The 22,003-nt window shown below is 28.8% G+C and overlaps 1 protein-coding gene across 3 annotated transcripts in view; it reads left to right on the forward strand.

Annotated features, from left to right (window-relative positions):
• The first annotated feature begins 12,858 nt into the window (after positions 1 to 12,858).
• Positions 12,859 to 22,003, forward strand: part of LOC100213514 (protocadherin Fat 4) — a 171,266-nt gene continuing 162,121 nt past the window's right edge. Inside the window, exons 1-3 of one of the 3 annotated variants that reach the window (XM_065800824.1) lie at positions 12,859 to 13,151; positions 13,459 to 13,845; positions 14,034 to 14,171. In XM_065800824.1, coding sequence (XP_065656896.1) covers positions 13,461 to 13,845; positions 14,034 to 14,171 — 523 coding nt within the window. In that variant the 5' untranslated portion in view covers positions 12,859 to 13,151; positions 13,459 to 13,460. Of the gene's footprint in view, positions 13,152 to 13,178; positions 13,322 to 13,458; positions 13,846 to 14,033; positions 14,172 to 22,003 lie in introns of those variants that run through there. The other 2 variants (XM_065800826.1, XM_065800825.1) reach the window with 2 other exon arrangements.

Below are 22,003 nucleotides of genomic sequence, written 5' to 3' on the forward strand. Positions count from 1 at the left end.
CGAAAGTTGAAATTAAAAACTTTATTAATTAGTAAAGATGGTATAATAAGGATAATAAAAATAATGATAAATAAGATTGATGAAGTTGATAAAATAATAAAAGCGGTAAAAGAACATTACAAATATTACAGTGAAGTATTAACAATGTAGATTTTTTCATCCTTTACAGCCAAAAAATTGATAAATATGATTCATATAAAGGTTACTACAATCACATTGAAATCTATAGACCAATTTCAAGTGACGTAAAAGCAAAATGTAAACAATAAGCGCGCAGATACTTGCAGGCAACATAGTCAACATTTACTTTTACTTGATAAACATAACTATTTAAAATATTAAAATCAATTATCAATAAGTAAAAAATGAATATTTCAAACCCAATTGAAGTAAATCCAGAAAATTTTAATGAAAGTGTTTGGAAGAAAGACATTACAAAGTTGCCTGACATTACTTGGAGAGACGTTTTAATTTGTCTCATAGACACTCCTAGTGAGTTTTCAAAAAAAAATACCAAAGCATATAAATCATTGGAGGCATATAAAACATGTTTTTTGTGTGGCCATGTGCAGGATTGTTGGTATGCTACCAGCATCAACGAAGATTATTGTTTTATAAAAAGTAAAGTTACATTTTATTTTTTATTTATTACTTTGTTTGAGACAACAAGTACAAGGTCCATAGTTGAAATAAACATAATTAGTTATTAATTCTGTCTGCATACACATGTCTGCAATAAATTTACTGCATACACAGCTGCATTTTTATATACATATACATATATGTATATGTGGGTATATATATTATATGTTGGTTTTAAACTAATTTGTTTGCTCTTAATTTTAGTATATTAGTAGCAAAGCGATTTTTGTTCACTATCACTGTCAAATAACTTAGTTACGCTATATAGAGTAGGAGAAATGAAATAAACATTTCATTACATCCAACTTTTTTATAATTCAAAAAATAAATCTTAAATTTTGAGAATTACATTTTAGAGTAAAGCAAAGTTGACAAAAATTTGATTATATAGAAATAACTTTTCATATTTTACTGCAAACAGGTGTTATCTTTATTTAGGTTCTTCCAAGCCAGCGAGTTAGCATAAAAAGTTCCATGTATGATGTATGGGTTTGTCTTCACAAAGATGGGTGGGTTAAAAAAAGCAGCTGCACTTGTCCAGTGGGACTAGGTTCAGCTTGCTCACATATTGTAGCTCAACTTTTTAAACTTGAGGCTGCTGTGCACCACCGTTTAAATAGAGAAGATGCGTCAACAAGTCAGCTTTGTTCATGGAATGCCTCAAAGCGCAGTTTTAATGCAGCACCATTAAGCGCTATAAATTTTAGCAAAAATAAAAAAAGAGGACAGTTACCCTCAATTAATGAGCTTGTATTAAAAAAAAAAAAAAAGTATAAGAGCATCAACTATGTTTAAATTAAATGGGAATTATTCATATATTGACCAATCATTTTGCATATCAGTCAGCGACTTTAACACCTTACGCCAATCCAATCCTAAATCTGTTATATTTACCAGCTTAGATACTAATAGCAATCATAAATCAAGTGATACTGAGTCAGGTTCAAAGATGAGATGAATTGTTTACCAGAACCTATAACGAGCTTGTTTGATCCTACTTGCAAAGATCTATCTCAGTTTGAGCTTTTAAAACACTCTAAAAAACTTTATGTAGACTTTAGTCAAACTTATTTTGAAAAACAATACGATCAACTTGCCAAAGTAACATACCAACAAAATCTATCATCAGCTTGGCAGGTTCATCGGGCAGGAAGAATTACAGCTTCAATATGTTTTAATGTATTTCACACAAATAAATTTGTTCTCAGTGAATCTCGTATCCAAGAAATCATGCAATATAAAAAAGATTTTTATAGCATATTTACACAATACGGTAAGAAAATGGAAAATTGTGCCAAAAATACATTTTATGAGGTCCAGTTAAAGAAGCACAGCAATTTTTCGTTTATTAACTCTGGTTTTTATGTTATGGCTGATATGCCTTTTTTGGCAGCTTCTCCTGATGGAATATTTACCTGTTCTTGTTATGGAAAGGGTGTTTTAGAGATTAAATGCACATATAATTATATCAGAGTTAGACATTACAACTGTAATGTCTAACTCTGATATATAGACAAGAAATTGATTAATATATAATTAGGTGAATGTAACTTAAGTTATAGGATCAAGAGCGGCCTTTTCAGTAAATTTAAAGTTTACAATAAAGAAATAAAGAATTCGCAGTTAACAATTTTACATAATAAACTGCTATATCTGCACAAATAAAAGCAATTGTAAGCAATATACACCAGAAAAGAATAATAAACATGTTGTATATGATATATATTTGAAACATTAATATTATAGTATAAATTATAGAAATCGAAAATATAATAGGAATTCAAATGAAAAAACAACATAGGAGGAAGAATATGGGAGGCAACAACACTTAATAATATAATCAGAGAATGGAACTGTATGCAAGGTGTCACTAAGACAACTAACTTTGAAAATAGTGAGTTTTAAACTAGCAAGTGGCACGTCAAAAAAATCGATTTGCACTGTAAAATGTCTGGCTAAGAGTAATGGATTTCTTAAATCTTCTGCTAAGATGTTAACAATTTGATAACATTAGTGTTCAATCATTACTGAGCTATCACGCAAACTACTTGAAAACCCTTTATTTTTGTAATGGCAGACTTTATATTGTAAAAAGTTACCATGATTTGGTAATGGTTCACCACAATGTTGAAGAAAAACTCCATCAGTGTGCATTTTTTGTGAATGTTGAGCTTTGTAATCAGCAAGTCTGAAGCAATTGGCTGAAGAGGCAAATACCCACTTTGAATTCTTCTTTTTAAGTGTCCTAGAGTTTTTTCAAAGGAAAAGCACAAAAATTGCCAAGGGATCCATATTGCAAACAGTCGTTGTGGAGATGTATAAGAGAATGCACATTATATGTCATAAATAATTTTCCATAAAAGGAAATAGTCTTTGTAACAAATATTTTTAACAGCTCACCACAAAAATTAATAACTTCGTGTTCTTGAGATCTACATAATAAAAATATTGAATGTAGGATAAGAAAATGCTCATAAACTGATTGACTGAGAATATCCACAAAACAATAGGCCCTGAATAAAGAAGAAATAATAGTTCTGAAACTTTCCACTCCTTCATACTCTCTAATGAATGAGACTGTGTGTTAAAATTGGAAGGAAAGAACGACACAATATGGATTAGGCGAGCTGATGTAGTTTTTAGTGATTGTGAAGATAACTTGACATTGAATGTTTCAGAAAACAAAAAATTTAGAAGTCTTTGATAAACCCCCAAACATACAGAATGCATATAGTCATTTAGAAAGCTATTAATCCGATGAATAGGAATTCCCAATAAAGGTGTCTCCCCGTTATGATGACTATCATCTCCTTTCGAAATGAAACTTTCTAATGTTCCGAAGGGTGCATCTGTTTCTAAAAATACAACCTTGCTATGCCACTCACCCTCTACGGTGCACTTGTCACAGCTGGAATAGCCTGAATGGTACTTTATGTACTTAATGAATGCACGTGCAGGGGCATCACATACAAAATTAGTTATATGAATAGTGTGAGTTAATTGTAACACCATTAGTTTAAATATAATTTATTTATGTCACAAATTGGGAAAAAAAATCATGTAAATTGGGTTTTTTTTTTTCACAAAAAATGGCAACAACTTTTGGTGACATTGAATCACTATCTCTTTTTACTAGAATAGACCAAAATGATATTTTCAGAATTGTTATAAAGAGAAAGACCATCAATATTAAACTGCAAAGATATAATTGATGGGCTAGAAACACTCAGTGTTTGAAGAAATGGTTCAACACCAAGATACAAAAATTGTCCATTAGATACATTTCTAATTTTTGCAGGTTTTGAGTTCAATAAGGTTTTGAAACACTTTGGCAATTGAGGATGATAAGGTTTAAAAATTATTAACAGTTTGTCCATTGTTGAAAAAAAGGTATATTGTTTTCAATTGCACAATCTCGTAACTTAATTAGCAACTCAAATTTACTTAGATTTTTATTTTCAGATTCACTGCTAGTCGAAACGTCATCACTTGAAGAACATAATGAAGGCTCAAAATTGGAAATAGATTCTGAAATTGAAGAGTTAGAATCAAAAATTAGGTTATCAGACTTCTCTAAATATGAATCTTTATATTGATATCCTAAAATTAATGGTAGACACAGTTAAAAAAGTAACAAATAATGATATAACATAATACTGTAAATAAAACTAAAATAACTACTAATATAAATAATAACACTGATAAATAAAAAAGATTTTATATCATAGCATTTCAAACTATTAATAAAACAAACCGTCTGTTATATTCGAACAGCTTCTGACTGCAATGGTAACTTTTCTACAAATATTTCTCGAAGAAGACATGTTATTTAATATTTTTTATTTGATTGAATTATTCTAACATAAATGTTAATGTAACAATAATAAGAAAGTTAAAATAATTTATTATTCTTAAAAGTAATCATATATATATATATATATATATATATATATATATATATATATATATATATATATATATATATATATATATATATATATATATATATATATATATATATATATATAGTTATATCAAATAGATAAATTTAGATAAATAGATAAATAGATTGTATACAAATAGATAAATTTATATATATATATATATATATATATATATATATATATATATGCAAATAGAGTGCTCAATATTCTTAAAGAATAGAGCAATAATAAATTAGTAAAAAACACTTATTTAACTAGTGTCTTCAGCTTTAAGTTTCACTATTGCTGGATCATCAGGAAGAGTCCTGATGATCCAACAATCTTCCTGATGATCCAGCAATGGTGAAACTTAAAGTTGAAGACAAAAGTTAGATAAGTGTTTTTTACTAATTTTATATATATAAATATATATATATATATATATATATATATATATATATATATATATATATATATATATATATATATATATATATATATATATATATATATATATATATATATACTCTTTATGGTCCATTATATAGTTTACTTAGTATTTATATTTTAAAATGTAACACTTTTATATATTGAACATTCTTTGATAAAAAACTAAAATAAATATAAAATACTAAACAAATACAAAATACAAAGAGTTAAAAAAAATTAATTTAGAAGTTAAACTAACATTCATCATATATACTATGTATTACATTCAGCATATATACTACTTGTATATACTGACATTGTTACAATGTCAGTATTTAACACTTTTTGAATGCAAATTTTGTATTAAAAAGATAGAATAATATCGTAATTTATGACATAAAAAGGTTGCTTTAACTAAATGCACAAACTGACAAATAGATGTTAAAGTAGTAGACAAATAGATGACAAAGTTGATAGAAACCAGGCTTTTTTAAATTCATCTTTAAAAAGGATTTTAATTTTCGCCGAGTATGAAAAAAATGGCGGATATTAGCGTTTTTTAGTGTATTTTTATAAACTTCAACAATTAGAGCACTTTCTGTTGATTTTCAGCCCTCTTTTTTTATATACGATTTTTAATGGCCATTTATAACACAGCGAAATGTTCGCGCGAAGCGAATTTTTTCGTCGATAAGCATACGCAGCAAAAAAAAAAAAGAATTTGAAAATCGCCATAAGCGAAAACCAATCAAACTTTAAATATTACAACACGTGATGTCAACATTAAAAAATGCTAAAGCCTGTTATATTTAAATGGCGACTGAACGAAAAGCTTATCTAAAGACTTTTTTCACTACAGGATATAAAAACAATAACATTAAAATATCTAGCATGATAACACGAGTTTCTGTTAGTGATAGTGATAATACAACAGGAGTTTCTATTAGTGATAGTGATAATACATTTATGTTTGGCACTTTGAACTGAATATTCTTCTCATTGCTTCTCAGTGCTTATTTAATTATAAAATGGATAAAACTTCTTTTGTTTGAGTTAATGTGGATTATAATTATAATTAACATGGTTATGTTGGATACATTTAAGGCCATTTTTCACACGATGAAAAAAATCGCGCGAAGCGAATTTTTTCGCCACGACGAAACGCTGTTTTGATTTTCACATACTTGATATTTCGCGCTACACTTTTTATTTATCAGCAATAAAGATGGTAGCAATAAGTTTACGCTGTATGCTTTTGAAAACAAAATTATTATATTTAAAATTGTTATTGCATAAAAGAAACAAATCTCAAAACAAATATAAGAAGCGATATTGGGTAAGAAAATTATATTCAGATCGTAAACAAAAAGGAGAAGATAATATTCTTGTTAAAGATTTAAAACTGTTTGTCCACGAATTGTTTTTTCGTTATTTTCGCATGTCGCCAACGATATTGGAAAAACTATTGTCTTGGGTGTGTCCGTTAATTAAAAAAAAGTCTATACATATAAAAGATTCTTTATCTGCCCCAGAAAGATTTTGTGTCACAATGATACGCCTACAAGATTTTGTGTTACAAGGATACGCCTTTTTAGACAAAGGTTAGGAGATGCCAACTTCGACTTAAAACACCCCCTGCCTCGGGGCTCTTGGTTGAGTAAAGGCTAGAGATGGTGTATCGATAAAAATACCCATCTTGGGCAGATGTTAAATGCACCCAACTACTGTCTTGTTGAAGGCCTCCCAGGCAAAGACTTAATGGGTAAACAGATTCTATCTGTTGACCAGTCTCGCACCCCTTCTTCATCTATTAGGCTGGCGCAGATGTATTTTCAATACATTGTTTCCAGTTTAGGATGTTGAATGCTGAATCTTCTTGACTCAATGCGTGGGTTTTGCTTGTGTCTTTTTTTTTATGACTAGGCAACTCATTCTATTATCTCCTAATGAGGGTACAGCTCTAAAATTCAGTTTTATGGTTCTGAGGCCGGCTGGTAGTCAGGTTTCCCGATCTCTGTGGTAGCTCTCAGAGAGGCTGATTCCATCAACAGCTGAAATATATCAAAGTATTAACAATGCCATGTTGCACATGGATGGTGTCCCTGTTTGTACTTTTGGTGTGCATTGCGGAGACCACATTTGGAGCCCTTTGTTACGGCTTAGGGTTTATTAGTAGTAATGAGGCAATTGCTTGGGCTATTAAACGGTGTTCTGAGTACTATCTATGCTTTGAGTCAAGTTCTTCAAACTAATTTAAAAATGAATAAAGTACCAAAAACTATAAAACAAAAAAAACCATCATCATCACCAAGTTCTCTAAACCTATCATTCACTAATATTCGTGGTCTTCGAAGTAACTTTTCTTCTGTTGAGTCTTATCTCTTGCAAAGTTCACCAGACCTACTTGCTCTTTGTGAGACTAATTTGAGTTCGGCTGTCTCATCTGATGATCTTAGTGTTGATGGTTATCTTCCTCTAATTCGTAAATACTCCAATAGTCACATGCTTGGCATGGGCATTTACATTCGTAAGAACTCACCCATTTATCGTGAAACTAGGTTTGAATCCAGAGACTATTCTTTTATGTGCTTTCGTTTAGCACCAATTCACTCTATCGCTTTTCTCTTTGTTCTATATCGCTCTCCTTCATCTCGAGACTGCACTCTTTTTGATGTTATTTCTGATCATATTGACCAAATCCTCTCTCTTTATCCATCAGCTAATGTAGTTGTTGCTGGTGGCTTGACTCTAGTGTCAGTAATTCGGCAGGCATTAAAGCCCACAAATTTTGCCTTTCTCAATCCCTAACTCAAATAGTCAACTTTCCAACTCGCTTTCCTGACAACCCTAATCATTTACATTCTCTACTCGACTTATGTCTTGTTTCTGATCCTAATCAGTGCTCAGTTTCTCCACATTCCCCCTTAGGTGCTTCTGATCACAGTTTGATATCTTTAAAACTATTATCACATTCTTCTTCATCACCTGAATCCCCCTATTATCGGAACTCTTACAACTACAGTAAAGCTGACTGGGATTCTTTCTGTGATTTTCTTTGTGATGACCCTTGGATAGAAATATTTTGTCATCCTGTCGACAAATGTGCTTCTTACATAACTTCGTGGATTCAGGCTGGCATTGAATCTTTTGTTCCCTCTCGACAATTCCAGGTCAAGCCTCACTCTCCTCCATGGTTTTCCTCACACTATGCTGCTGCGATTGCCAATCGAAACCATTACTTCCATATTTATCAGCAAAACAGTTCTCCAGAAAACAGACGTCTGTTTATTACTGCTAGAATCAATTGTAAAAAGGTTTTGTCTAACGCCAAAACCCGCTATTCTCAGGTCATGAAATCTCGTATCTCATCTCAAAAAATTGGCTCTCGTGACTTCTGGAGAATCTTTAGTAATATCAATAATAAGGGCAAATTTTTAATTCCACCTCTCGTGTATGGTTCAGACTTTGTCACCTCACCTAAAGACAAAGCTGAATTGTTTGCTAAAAACTTTTCATCAATATCATCTCTTGATTCCACTAGTTGCGTTCTCTGATATTGCCAACAAACAGGTTGATCCATTGCTTGACATTCATATCACTCCAGCTTCTGTATCTAAAGTGATTTCTTATCTAGATACTTCTACAGCTTGTGGCCCGGACAACATACCTGTTATTGTCTTGCAGAAGTGTTCTCTGGAGCTGTCGTCTATACTCTCAAACTATTCAACAAGTGCTTATCAGAGTCTTGTTTTCCAGCCAGCTGGAAAGCGGCATCTGTTATCCTTATCTTCAAAAATTCTGAAGAGCGATCTGATTCGTCTGACTACCGTCCCATTAGTCTTCTTCCTATCATAAGCAAGGTTTTTGAGTCTTTAATTAACAAACACTTAATTTCTCATCTTGAATGTAATAACTTACTTTCTGACCGTCAATATTGATTTCGATCTTCTCGTTCTACAGCTGATTTACTAACAGTAACAAATGATAGGTTTTATCGTGCATTAGATGAAGGTGGAGAGGTTAAGGCCATCACTCTTGACATTTCAAAAGCGTTTGATAAAGTTTGGCATGCTGGTCTTCTCCATAAGCTTTCTTCTTATGGTGTATCCGGCAACATCTTTAAGATTATTGAATCCTTCTTTTCCAATCGTAGTATAAAAGTTGTCCTCGATGGACAGCACTCTTCTTCTTATTCTGTAACTTTAGGGGTTCCTCAAGGTTTTATCCTTGGCCCTATACTCTTTTTAATTTACATTAACAATCTTCCAGATATTCTCACATCTAAGGTGGCATTGTTTGCTGATGATACTACCATTTATTCTTGTCGTGATAAGAAACCAACACTCTCTGATTGCTTGGAGGGGGCATTTGAGCTTGAAATGAATCTCACTTTTGCTACAGCATAGGGCTCACAGTGGCTGGTGAACTTCAATTCGGACAAAACTCAATTTTTTTTAGCCAATCATTATGGCAATAATTTAGATCTTCCTATATTTATGAATGGTGATGCACTCGATGAGTCATCTACTCTTCATCTTCTAGGATTAACTCTTACTTCCAATCTTTCTTGGAAACCATATATCAAATCAGTTGAAAAATTAGCATCTACTAAGGTTGCATCTCTTTATCGAGCTCGTCACTTTCTTAATTCGGATTCTATTCTCTATCTCTATAAATCTCAAATCTGGCCTTGTATAGAATACTGTTGCCATATCTGGGGCGGTTCTTCTAATGATGCCTTTTCTCTTTTAGACAAGGTGCAAAAACGCATTGTAAACATAGTTGGACCTGCTCTTGCAGCCAACCTCCAACCATTGTTACATCGTCGTAATGTTGCTTCTCTTTCTCTTTTCTACAAATACTATAATGGACACTGCTCTAAAGCAGTGTCCATTATAGTATTTGTAAGAGCTAGCGTCTCTTGTGCCATCTAATAAAATTCATTCTCGTGTTACTCGTCATTTAATTAAGTGTCATATTTTTTCTGTGACTGTTCCTAGGTGCTCCAAAACTGCTTATTCGTCTAGTTTTTTTCCTCTAACATCAGCTGTTTGGAGTTCGCTTTCTTCATCTTGCTTTCCCGATACATACAATTTGCAATCCTTTAAGTCGTCTTTCAATCGTTATCTTGCTCTACAGTCTTTATCTTTTTCCTTTCAGTAACTTTCATCTTTAATTAGTGGCTTCCTGCAGCATTGATGGAAGCGAAAATGTTTAAAAAAAAAAAAAAAAATTTATCGCATGAGTCCTGCAATAGTTGGAAAAATAATTTTAATTATGATAAAGTTCTTCATAAACCTTTTTTTACATACTTTCAAACATTTTTCAATATACATAGGTTTCTTGGATATCATTAAATGTCATATGTAAATGTTTAATGTTTAATTGATAGAGTTATATAAGGAAAAAGCTAGTAAATCTTTATCTCCAGGTTTAAGCGTTTTAATTATCCTTAACCTTTCAAAATACTAATATAACTAGATCTGCTCTAATATAAATCAAATAAATAATAAATTACACCAAATTGAATGTTTATTAGACTAAATATTTTAGAATAATTTGAGTTACAAGTAGCAGCTATATACAAGCTACACGGTTTTTCAATAAATAGCTCAGAACAATCAACTACTTTAAAACTATGTAAATCGTGGTTAGAAAATTTCAATTTATATCATTTTTAAATGTATCCAATATATCCATGTTAATTATAAATATAATCATGTGTGAAAAATGTCCTTATAAATCTGTGTGAAAAATGACCTTTAATCAGCATAAAGTTCTCTATCATAATCAGCAATAAAAAAATATGGGGTAAGGGAGAAACTGCAGTAGCACCGACAATCTGAATAATAAATTCTAAACTTTTTGAATCCGCTTGTTTATATAAAAAAGTAAAGCGTGTTGACCATATTTAATTAACGGTAACCGATAAAAAAATAAAAACCTAAAGTTTTTAAAATACCAAAAATACGTGTTTTAACTTTGAAATGTATTTTGTAAGTTTAAATACGTAATAAAACGTATAGATACAGATTAAATAATACGTATTATTAAATACGTACTCTATTCGTAAATTTACGTATCTTACATATTATTTTGCTTGAATACGCATTTAGTACATAAAATTTTGTTTGGGTCGAGTGGTTTATAAGTAATAAACTTTATCTAAATGTGGATAAAACCAAATTTATTTTGTTCCACAAAGTGAATAAATCAAAAAATATTCCCATCAAATTGCCTAATCTAATAATCAATAACACTAACATTAAAAGAGAAAACTGAATAAACTTTTTAGGCGCAATCTTAGATGAACGTTTACGTTGTAGTTTGCACATACAAAATATTGAAAATAAAATATCAAAAAATTTAACAATGATATATAGGACTAAATCATTTTTAAACAATAGTTCTTTAAAAAGTTTATATTTCTCTTTTATTCATTGTTATTTAATTTATTCTAATATTGCATTGGCAAGTACAAACCAAACAAAATTTAAAAATTTCTACTGTAAACAAAAACACGCGTGTAGAACAATTTTTGGAGCTGATAGAACTGTACTTGTGAGCCTCTGCGTATATATATATATATATATATATATATATATATATATATATATATATATATATATATATATATATATATATATATATATATATATATATATATATATATATATATTTGACATTTTGTTAATGCTGGCCTACTACTCTGTAGTTTGAACACTTTGGCAAGACACAACAAATCTTTTAAATTGCTTTAAATCAGTTTTCTAGTTTTACTGCTAGGATTTGGTCTCATAAAAATTAATACATTACTGAAGAGTCCTAAAGGACGAAACAATATTGTCTAATGTTGTTATATATATATATATATATATATATATATATATATATATATATATATATATATATATATATATATATATATATATATATATATAAAGTTCAGTTTTTAATTTTTTATTTAGACTTAAGTAGCTTTATATTTATTCACCTAATCCGAATGTTTTTTTACAAATATTGCTTTGTTCATATCGTGGAGCATGCGAGATAAGTTTGTAAATAACTGCAATAAGAATTGTATGCAATTTTTTGTTTTTCTAAACAAACCATGTGATTTAAACCGGTACGTTTAAACATGAAGTAGGTTTCTTCTCATTCTTTGAAAAAAAAAAGTCATTTTTCTCATATTATTAAAAATCAAAGTCTCGCTAATCATTTTCACTTTCGTCAGCTTACACTGGAGGTTAGATCAATATTGATGTTGTGGATTTACAATTTTTGTATACATCGTTTACCTTGGTTTTTTGACTTTCAATTTCGGTAATATAACAAAAAATTAATGAAGGTTTTATTTTTTATTTTTAATAAATAGTTTGTTAACTATAGATATTTAAATATTACGGTTTTTGTAAATACCTGTGAATATGGCAAGGTGATAAGGCTAAATAAGTCTTCTTCTTGCCCACCAATATTTTTTTTTTTTATATGCTTCGAAACTGTATATATTATTAAACGTCAAAATAAATAAATTGAAAAAAAATCAAATTTATATTTAAAAAAAGGTTTTTGTTTACATGTATATTTTTGTCAAGTAAGGGAAGGGAGGAGAGGAGAGCATAGAATTAATTTAGGGGCTCGGATTAAAATTTTGCGGGTAGGCCTATATATATATTTCAGTTTTTGATATATGTAAAACAACATTGGGATTAAGTGAATAAATATAAAGCTACTTAAGTCTAAATAAAAAATCAAAAACTGGAATATATATAAATATATATATATATATATATATATATATATATATATATATATATATATATATATATATATATATATGTATATATGTATATATATATATTTCAGTTTTTGATTTTTTATTTAGACTTAAGTAGCTTTATATTTATTCACTTAATCCCAATGTTGTTTTACATATACTGCTTTGTTTATATTGTGGAGCATAAGTTTGTAAATAACTGCAATAAGAATTGTATGCAATTTTTTGTTTTTTTAAACAAACCATACGATTTAAACCGGTACGTTTATACATGAAGTTGGTTTCTTCTTCTTCTTTGAAAAAAAAAAACTTTAAGTCGTTTTTCTGATATAATTAAAAATCTCGCTAATCATTATCAGTTTTGTTAGCTTACACTGAAGGTAAGAACAATATTGATGTTGGGGATTTACAATTTTTGTATACATCGTTTACCTTGGTTTTTTGACTTTCAATTTCGGTAAAATAAAGTTAATAAAGGTTTTACTCAAAACACACAACGATTCTCAGTTTATAAATACATTTGAAGTTTATACAAACTTCAGATAAAACTGTAAATTGTTTATTTGAACGTTTTTCGTTTTCAAATTTTTTATAAAAAATTTATCTTCTTCTATTTATCGCTTCTATCTATAATTATTCTATAATTATTCTATCTATAACTATTTATTCACTTCTTCATGAATTTAGAAATGGAGCTTACGTTGCTACTATTAATCATAAATGTTCTTCTAATCAATTGCCAATCGTTGCCGACCTCATTTCGTTATGGAGATTTTTTTCCCAGAAAAACGAATAGTGATGCACAAAATAGCGAGATTTTAATTAGTGGAGCCATACGTGATGTCATAAAGAGAAACTCGCCTGGTTTTCGAAAGATTCTAGTGAGGAACTCGGAACCAAATATTAATTTTCAAACTGAGGATTCTCGTCTAATGACATCACGAGCAAAACAAAAAATTGATGCGCTGGCAAGTTTGGTTACATCACGATTTGACAAAAATATAAAAGTAGTTGTGCTTAAAGCATGGACAGATGTGGTCGAAAAAGAAGACAAGGTATCATTGCATTATGAAGGTAATAGATTTATTATTTATTATTTATTATATATTATCGTATTTATAGCTTATAATTAAGTTTTATTCCTCATAAAAAATTGTTGTTGAAGTTTCATTCAAAAAAGTCACTAAAAATACTTAAAAAAGAGCATTTTTTTTTGTTTCTTTATTTTTGCTTTCAAAGTGTTATTTTTTTATATTTTTAAGGTCGAGCATTTCTGATTCGTGCTTCAAACAACAACAAAACTTTGCTTAGCAATCTTATGGTTCTTGCAATTGAAGCCGGATTCGATTGGGTTTATTATAAATATGAGGATTCTATCTACCTGAGTGTGATCCCTGATGGTAAGTTTCTGATTAATATATTTTTTGGTTAAACCCAATCTGCCTAATAGTTTTAGTAAAATATTTTCATATTAGAGATGCTCGGTATATAAGTTATATTAAATTAACTAAACCCAATTGTCCTGGTAATTTGGACTTAACCTGTACGAGGTTAAGTATAAAAATAGTATTAATAATTGGACAAAAAAACTAGCTGTACGGTCAGCATATTTTGAAACCCTATGCATGTTCAGAATAGGCAGAGCTATGCGCAATCTAATTCGCTGATTTTGAAAGAGCTTTGAAAGAGGCTTTTGCGCGTAAGTTTAAATCAAAACAAATGTCAAAAAACGTATCGATTAATAAAAGTGAAACTGAGTAATTGCCAAATAATAATAACAAAAAAAGTATGATTTTTCTATCCAATTTTATACAATATAGTACTTATACTTTTACAAAACTTCACAGCTCAAAACGTCCGTGATTTTCATAATATTTTCTTAGAAATAAAGATTTTAAAAATTGAGTTTGTTTTCCTAATGGTTTTTATAACTATAAGATATAAAAATGACAAACGTTGTAACAAACTATAAACCAGATGATAGAACTTGACTATGCTGCGATTCTCCTACGATAGATTTTTTAAAACAGTTTTAAAATTTACCAAGTAATATCAATTGAATATTATTAACTTGATATAAGTTTTTTCAAATTAAGTTCCCATTAATCCTGTAACAAAAAAAACATTTTCCTGTAACAACAAAAACATTTTCCTGTAACAAGAAAATGTTTTCAAAAAGAACCTAATTTCTTTTCAGATTTTTACCCTTATTATTCCCATATATAAATTGTATACGTCACTAAAACATTTTAAGTTTGAGAATATTGCTTATTGATTTGAGAATATTGCTTATTGTTATAGCTAGCTTAGATAATTTGCAACACTCTCAAAATAAAAGCAATTGTGAGCAAGAGCTGACTTAGATTGCCTTTGGTAATGTATAGAATAAAAAATTCCAAAGCATTGTAGCATAATAAGATATAAGAAAAAAATTATAACCTGATGTCCACAAGTGTGTTTTGATATAGTAAACTGATTACCAAAAGGAATAACTCTTAACTTACCACACCTTTATGAAAAACTAAGTGTAAAAAGGTTGAAACAAAAAAAATTGTTAACATACAAGCTCATGTTGATGTTTATTTCAATATCAAAAGTCAATACATATAAAGCACATGTTTGTTGATATATATGTATTCTATAATTGGTAAAAAATGTTTATCCTTTAATAGCAACTGATGGTAAATAATATTAAATAAAGCAACAAAGTTTGATAAACTTTACATTTATTATGCTATCAATTTATTTTACATTATATACATACTCCTTTAGAAAAAAAAAAAAAAAAAAAAAAAGTTTATTTTTTATTTTTCTAGAGCAGAATATATTTCCAAATTTTATGAATAGTTTTATTATGTAAACTTTTTAATATAACCAATATAGTCGAGAGTGCTTTTTTTCAATTTCTGTGAATACCTCTTGCATAATAATATAAAAATAGAGACGTTTCATGTTTTATCTTGAAGTAATATTAATAAATTATATTTTTTAAACTTCTTCAAATGTTAAAGCTTGTTTTGACGAAGTTTTTCTTATTACAATAATTTTCATAATTTATCTTTAACTGGATAAGTTTTTTAACTTCAATACTCTTTGCTAGCTTGTAATATCAGCGCTTATATGTAACTGTGCAAAAGAACTGTTCACCTTATCAGCCTATTCAAAACAGTTAAACAGTAACTTCTTCAGAGCTCGTAGATTTACATGGACCATGTAAGCTAGTTTGGTAAAACATCTGTAAAAATTTTCTTTTTCCAAAAAAATTTAAATGTTTAAATATTTATAATTAACAAGTTGGTATAAAGATGCAGTAACGAGCTTAAAACAACCTCTGTCTCAGCTTAAAATGTATACTTTGCATACTTTAAGTACTTTACCAGTAGTCTGGTGCAACTTCATATAAACTTTGTATTGAGCATGCATTATAGAACATGGACATTACATTTGATGAGAAACACATTTAGAAATCTTGCAAAATTTCACACATGCAAATTCAAGTTAAATATTTCAAGAGTTTATACGTACAAAACACATTTGATAATAACAAAAATATTCATAGCATGACAACTGATTTTTTTTTTTTTTTGATAATTTTATTTTATTTTATTGAATTTTTTTTATTACTCTTCTTTCATTAAAACGTTCAATTTTAACCACTTAGTGTGGTTTTTTAAATCTTTTTTTTTTTCAATTATTACAATACAAAAAATGCCACAATCATTTGCCATAATCCACGTTTATTTGGTTAACTAATTTGACTTCAATACTTTTTCTTGCTTTCAATGTCAGTGTTTATATGTAACTGTACAAAAAGTTACTGTTCAGTAGACAAACATAAATTTCACTTCTTTTGTTAAATTTTCAAATAGTATTTTATATATAAGTTAATGTTAGGTATGCTACATGAAATTTTTTTATTGATTAAATTCTAGGTTGTTATATATCATGAGAAAGAGCTTCTATTGAATATTTTAAAAGTGAAAAAATTATTAAAATCGAATGATTCCACAAAAAGTTATGACCTTTGTCAAATCATATATATATGCCTAAAACTTAGTTTCAATAGATAGATATAAGAATAGCCTACACATTAACACTGTCCTACACCCTCAGGGTGTATCTGGTAGGCTAGAGGGGCCACCCAACCTCCACCTTCACTGTCATAAAATCAATAATTCATCTTTAAAAGATAATTTTTTTTTTGTAATTGCTAGTTTTTATATGCAAGTAGTTGTTTTTATTTCCTTCTAGAACAAATACGAGAGGTTGATTTTTGAGTCAGGGTGTATGTGGGGTTGAAGTAAGCACCGTATTATTGAAAACACCCTATTAAGGTGTAAGACCCCTTAAAAATCATTAAAAAATCAAAAAAAAAATATTTTGTGTAATTCTGACACGAAATTTATCGCTGAACTCGCATTTGAAAAGTAAGATTTAGTTCTTGAGATATAAATCTATTCCTTCGACTGGGTAAATTTGAACTGTTTTTTTGGTTTTTTGGTGTTTTTTTGGTCTTTTTTTTTTTTTTTTTTACTTTTTAAACAAGTTTTTTATTTTTCTTATTAAATAATTTGGAAGAGTTTTTGTTTTATTCTGTCTATTTGTAGTATATGATCATTATAATCACAAATACAATGTATAAACACCAATTTAAAGTTAATGTTTTAATAAAAAATTTAATTTTTACATATTCTAATATTTTTGAATAATAATGTTTTATTAGTTTTAATTCGTTATTAATTTAGTGCTAAATAGTGTAGCACTGTGTAGTGTAGTATATACTCAATTAAAAAAAAGTATAAATATTTAAACAAAAAAGTCAATAATTTAGTAATTTTAACATGTATTTAAACTATAAAAGATATTCTAAATGGATGTGCTTTCTGAGTCCGAGTCTTGCCGCCCTAGACTACCTTCATCTAATGATTCATAAACAAAGTCACTGTCACTTTCTATATTAACTGCTTCAGACTCTGACCAAGGCATTGAAGTGCTAGGAACTTTATTTACACTTGCGTTATTAATTTGAGGAGTAGTTATGCTTATACCATTTTCATAACTGGTGTTTTCAACATTTTCAAGTTTTAAATTTTGTGAAATGAAAACTAGTTTTCCAGCCCTCTCAGTCGTTAAGCGATTTCTTTTTGCACTATGAATGTTAGAATAAGTGCTAAAACTTCTCTCACATGCTGCACTTGAAGCTGGTAGCTGAAGAATTCTAGATGCAACTTTTGATAGTTTAGTAAAGGAACACAACCCTTTCGACCAATTTATGGGTTGAGTTATTCCAACTGCAGTCCAAATAAAAGGTTTTGAAAATATACCACCCTTTGATTGATAATTAGCCAAGTCAAACATCATAATTTCTTTGTTTACTTCAGGCGTACTTGCAGCAATGTTGTGTATCGCCTCACATGCACCAATCTATAAAAAGATTTTCTTTCAATAATTTTACAATTAATTTATTAATTTAAATAGTATTTTCAAATTTGAAAATAGTATTTAAAATAAAGATGGGGATAACAATCTTTTAGACGAGTCCATGCCTTTTTCATATTTGCAGCATTGTCAGTCACAATGCCCAAAACTTTGTTACGATTAATTTCTTCTAAAACTTTCTTTATTTCATTTGCCATATATTCACCAGAATGGCTTAATGTTCCTACAAAACAGTTTAGGATATATTATATATACTGTACTATATAAGTATTATAAACCTATTTACTGATATATTATTTCTGCTTACTCAAATGGTTTTCAGTGTTGTTTGTTATAAATTTAATATCAAAGTTAATTATAAAAAAATATGCATATTTTAAAAGTCTACCAGTCTGTTAAGTAAATCCATTGTATACAGTACTAGAATTATGGTTTTACCTGTAGGCAATGTCTTCCACAAAATGGGTGATGAAGAAGGCAATGTCATTACAAAGTTAATGATAGCTTCATTTCTGTAAAGAAGAAACAGCGTAGGGAAGACCGGGGCTAGTTGGCTCGGTTTTTACTCTATGAGCTCTGTAGCCCTAACAGTACATTTTTTTAAAAATATTAAAGTGCAGTCTTAAAGAGTATGGATTAGGGTATCTTATAAAATTTGCATTCATTTACAAAAAAAAATTCTTGGGGCCTTTCCGGGCCCTCAAAAAAAAAAAAAAAATTGCGCCAACTTACCCCACCACGGGGTTATCCCAAAATTTAATATTACTTTTAGCTGGTACCAAATATTAGTCCGTATAAAAGCCAAACAGTAGCCCACCTTTTATCTGTGGAAAAAAAAACAAAAAAAATTTTTTTTTTAATTTTTTTGTAAGAATAAATATTTTCAATATTGTTAAAAGTTTAAAAAAAAAAAATAATAATTTTATAAAAATAAATATTTTTTTCCATAGTAAATGCTATGAGCCAACTTACCCCATGAAAAATTTGTCAACTTACCCCGAAAGCTTTTTTTTAATAAACAGTCTATAGATCCTGAAAAACGGCAGCTTTGATAAAAAATTCTGACTGGATATAGTAAAACAATTGTGACTGGAACTTTTACAATAATTTTTTTTCATACGACTAAATATTTTCTTTGTAAAGTAAAAAGGAAGCGATGTTCTAAAAGTTACGTTTTTGTCCAGAAAACGCATAAATCTTAATATCTCCCATGCACATGCGCGAATCCTGACAATACTACAGTGAATGATGAAATGGTCAATAAGGAAGTTTCTGAGTAATTTTTGTCACTTTCTGATGAAAGGCTCTAAAGATAAACGCAGTTTATCTTTAGAGCCTTTCATCAGTTCGTCAACTTACCCCTGCGGCCAACTAGCCCCGGTCTCCCCTATAAACAAACATGATCTGTTTATTAACTAAATAATATAGCTTCAATTGCATCAACTAATATTATAATAAATTGTTATTGTACCTTAAATTGCTCCATCCATCACACATAAATCCAAGATAATCTGCAGTTGCTACCATTTCTTTAACATTTGCTGAAATCCTTGAAAATTTATTATCTAATAACACATTTGACACTTCATGTCTTAACGGAAGCTTATAAGCAGGACGTAACTTGTTCAAAAAGATAGTTGTTTTCTACTATATAGTTATTTTCTACTATATGGAGTGGCGATCCACTTGCATATATTGCTCTGGCTAGATGTGCAAAAGATAATGTCATACTGGTACATAAGTCAATCATGAAACAAATCTTAAATCATGAATTTTTAATAAGCTAGTTACCATATCAGTTAATTCTTCAAATAAATCTTAAAATTTAAAAATACACACCTTTTCAGTTTTTGTCATGCTGTCAAACACAGAACTTGGTGTTTTACTTCTACAAATTGATTCAGAAGAGGATGTTACAAAAGAATTAGATCGTGAATTTTTTGCTTTTGGTTCAGCATCTCCAGAAGAGTCTGTTTGCTATGACCTAATTTATTTGCATATGGACTTTTTATTTCTTCAGGACATTTTCGACATTTTTCAACAAGCTTAGTTATTTGAGTTCCGTTTTTAGACATAATGTCAAAGCAAAAGCAACATTTAACTCTTTCCATTTTGCTAATTTGTTTTATAGGTATAAATAAATTGGCAACTACGGTTTTATTTCTTCCTCTTGTATGGCCTGCTTTACTCATTTTTATAATTAAAATTTTTATGTTATGCAAAATTAAAAATTAAATATAATTAAATAAAGAACATAATTGATTATTAAAAAGAGCTTTTAAAACTGCTTATAACTTTTTATTTGCAACTCAAAACTTTATGAGTACAGTAAATTAATAATAATAATAATAATATATATATATATATATCAAATATTAAATATATATATATATATATATATATATATATATATATATATATATATATATATATATATATATATATATATATATATATATATATATATAATTAGTAAAAAACACATATCTAACTTTTATCTTCGACTTGAAGTTTCACCATTGCTGGATCATCAGGAAGAGTTCTGGAAGGAAGGATTCATTTAGAAGGAAGGAAGATTCATTTAGAACTATTCCTGTTGGTCCAGCTATGGTGAAACTTCAAGTCGAAGATAAAAGTTAGATAAGTGTTTTTTACTAATTAATTATTGCTCTGTTCTTTAAGAACATTAAGCACTCTATTTGTAAAATACACTAACATAAATTATATATATATATATATATATATATATATATATATATATATATATATATATATATATATATATATATATATATATATATATATATATATATATATATATATATAGGCCCGGTTTTAAGCGTAGGCGACGTCGGCGACAGCCGACGGCGGCACTTTTCTAGAGCGGCATTTTCTTAATTTATTTTGTGTTTTCCCAAAAAAAAAAAATAGAGTATCATAGTTTCTTTTTTCAATCGAATATTGGACATCGCAATTCAAGCAATAAATGAAAGATTTACGCAATTATCGGAATATAACGAGTTATTTGGGTTTCTTTACAATATCGGCAGCAAACACTTTACGGATGATGAGTTATTGAAACACTGTAAGGACTTGGAGTTAGCGCTTATGTCTGATGGCCAATCTGATATCAACGGGGTCGAACTTTGGTATGAAATTAAAGCTATTGGGAGACGACTTGATACTTCCAATAGCGATCCAAAAAGTGTATTAAAATGTATTTACACATCTAATGTTGTCGAAGTATTCCCAAACCTTTCGATAGCTCTTCGCATACTACTAACGTTACCAGTCACAGTTGCTAGTGCTGAAAGAAGCTTTTCAAAGCTGAAAATAATAAAATCCTATTTCAGATCACAAATGTGTCAAGATCGTTTAGTTGGTCTAGCTACGATTTCCATCGAGAAAGAAATTGCTGATCATTTGGACATAGAAGATTTGGTTAAAGATTTCGCAGAATTAAAAGCTAGGAAAATTCACTTTTAATTACGATTTGTTTTTTATTTTTTCATGAATGGAATTTGTTTTGTTTTTTATTTTTGTATAAATTCAGTTTTTTTATTTACTTTGTATTTGTGTAATTTTTCGTAATAAAATAAAAATATATTAAAGTTTGATTTTCAGTGTTTTTCTATTTTCCTTCAAATTGGAAATTATTGCATTTTTAATTTTTGCGGCGGCAAATTTGCATCTCGCCTACACATAGAAAACTGTTAGAACCGGGCCTGTATATATATATATATATATATAAATATATATATATATATATATATATATATATATATATATATAT

Source organism: Hydra vulgaris, chromosome 07 (assembly GCF_038396675.1).
Source record: "Hydra vulgaris chromosome 07, alternate assembly HydraT2T_AEP".
Classification (NCBI taxonomy): Eukaryota; Metazoa; Cnidaria; class Hydrozoa; order Anthoathecata; family Hydridae; genus Hydra; species Hydra vulgaris.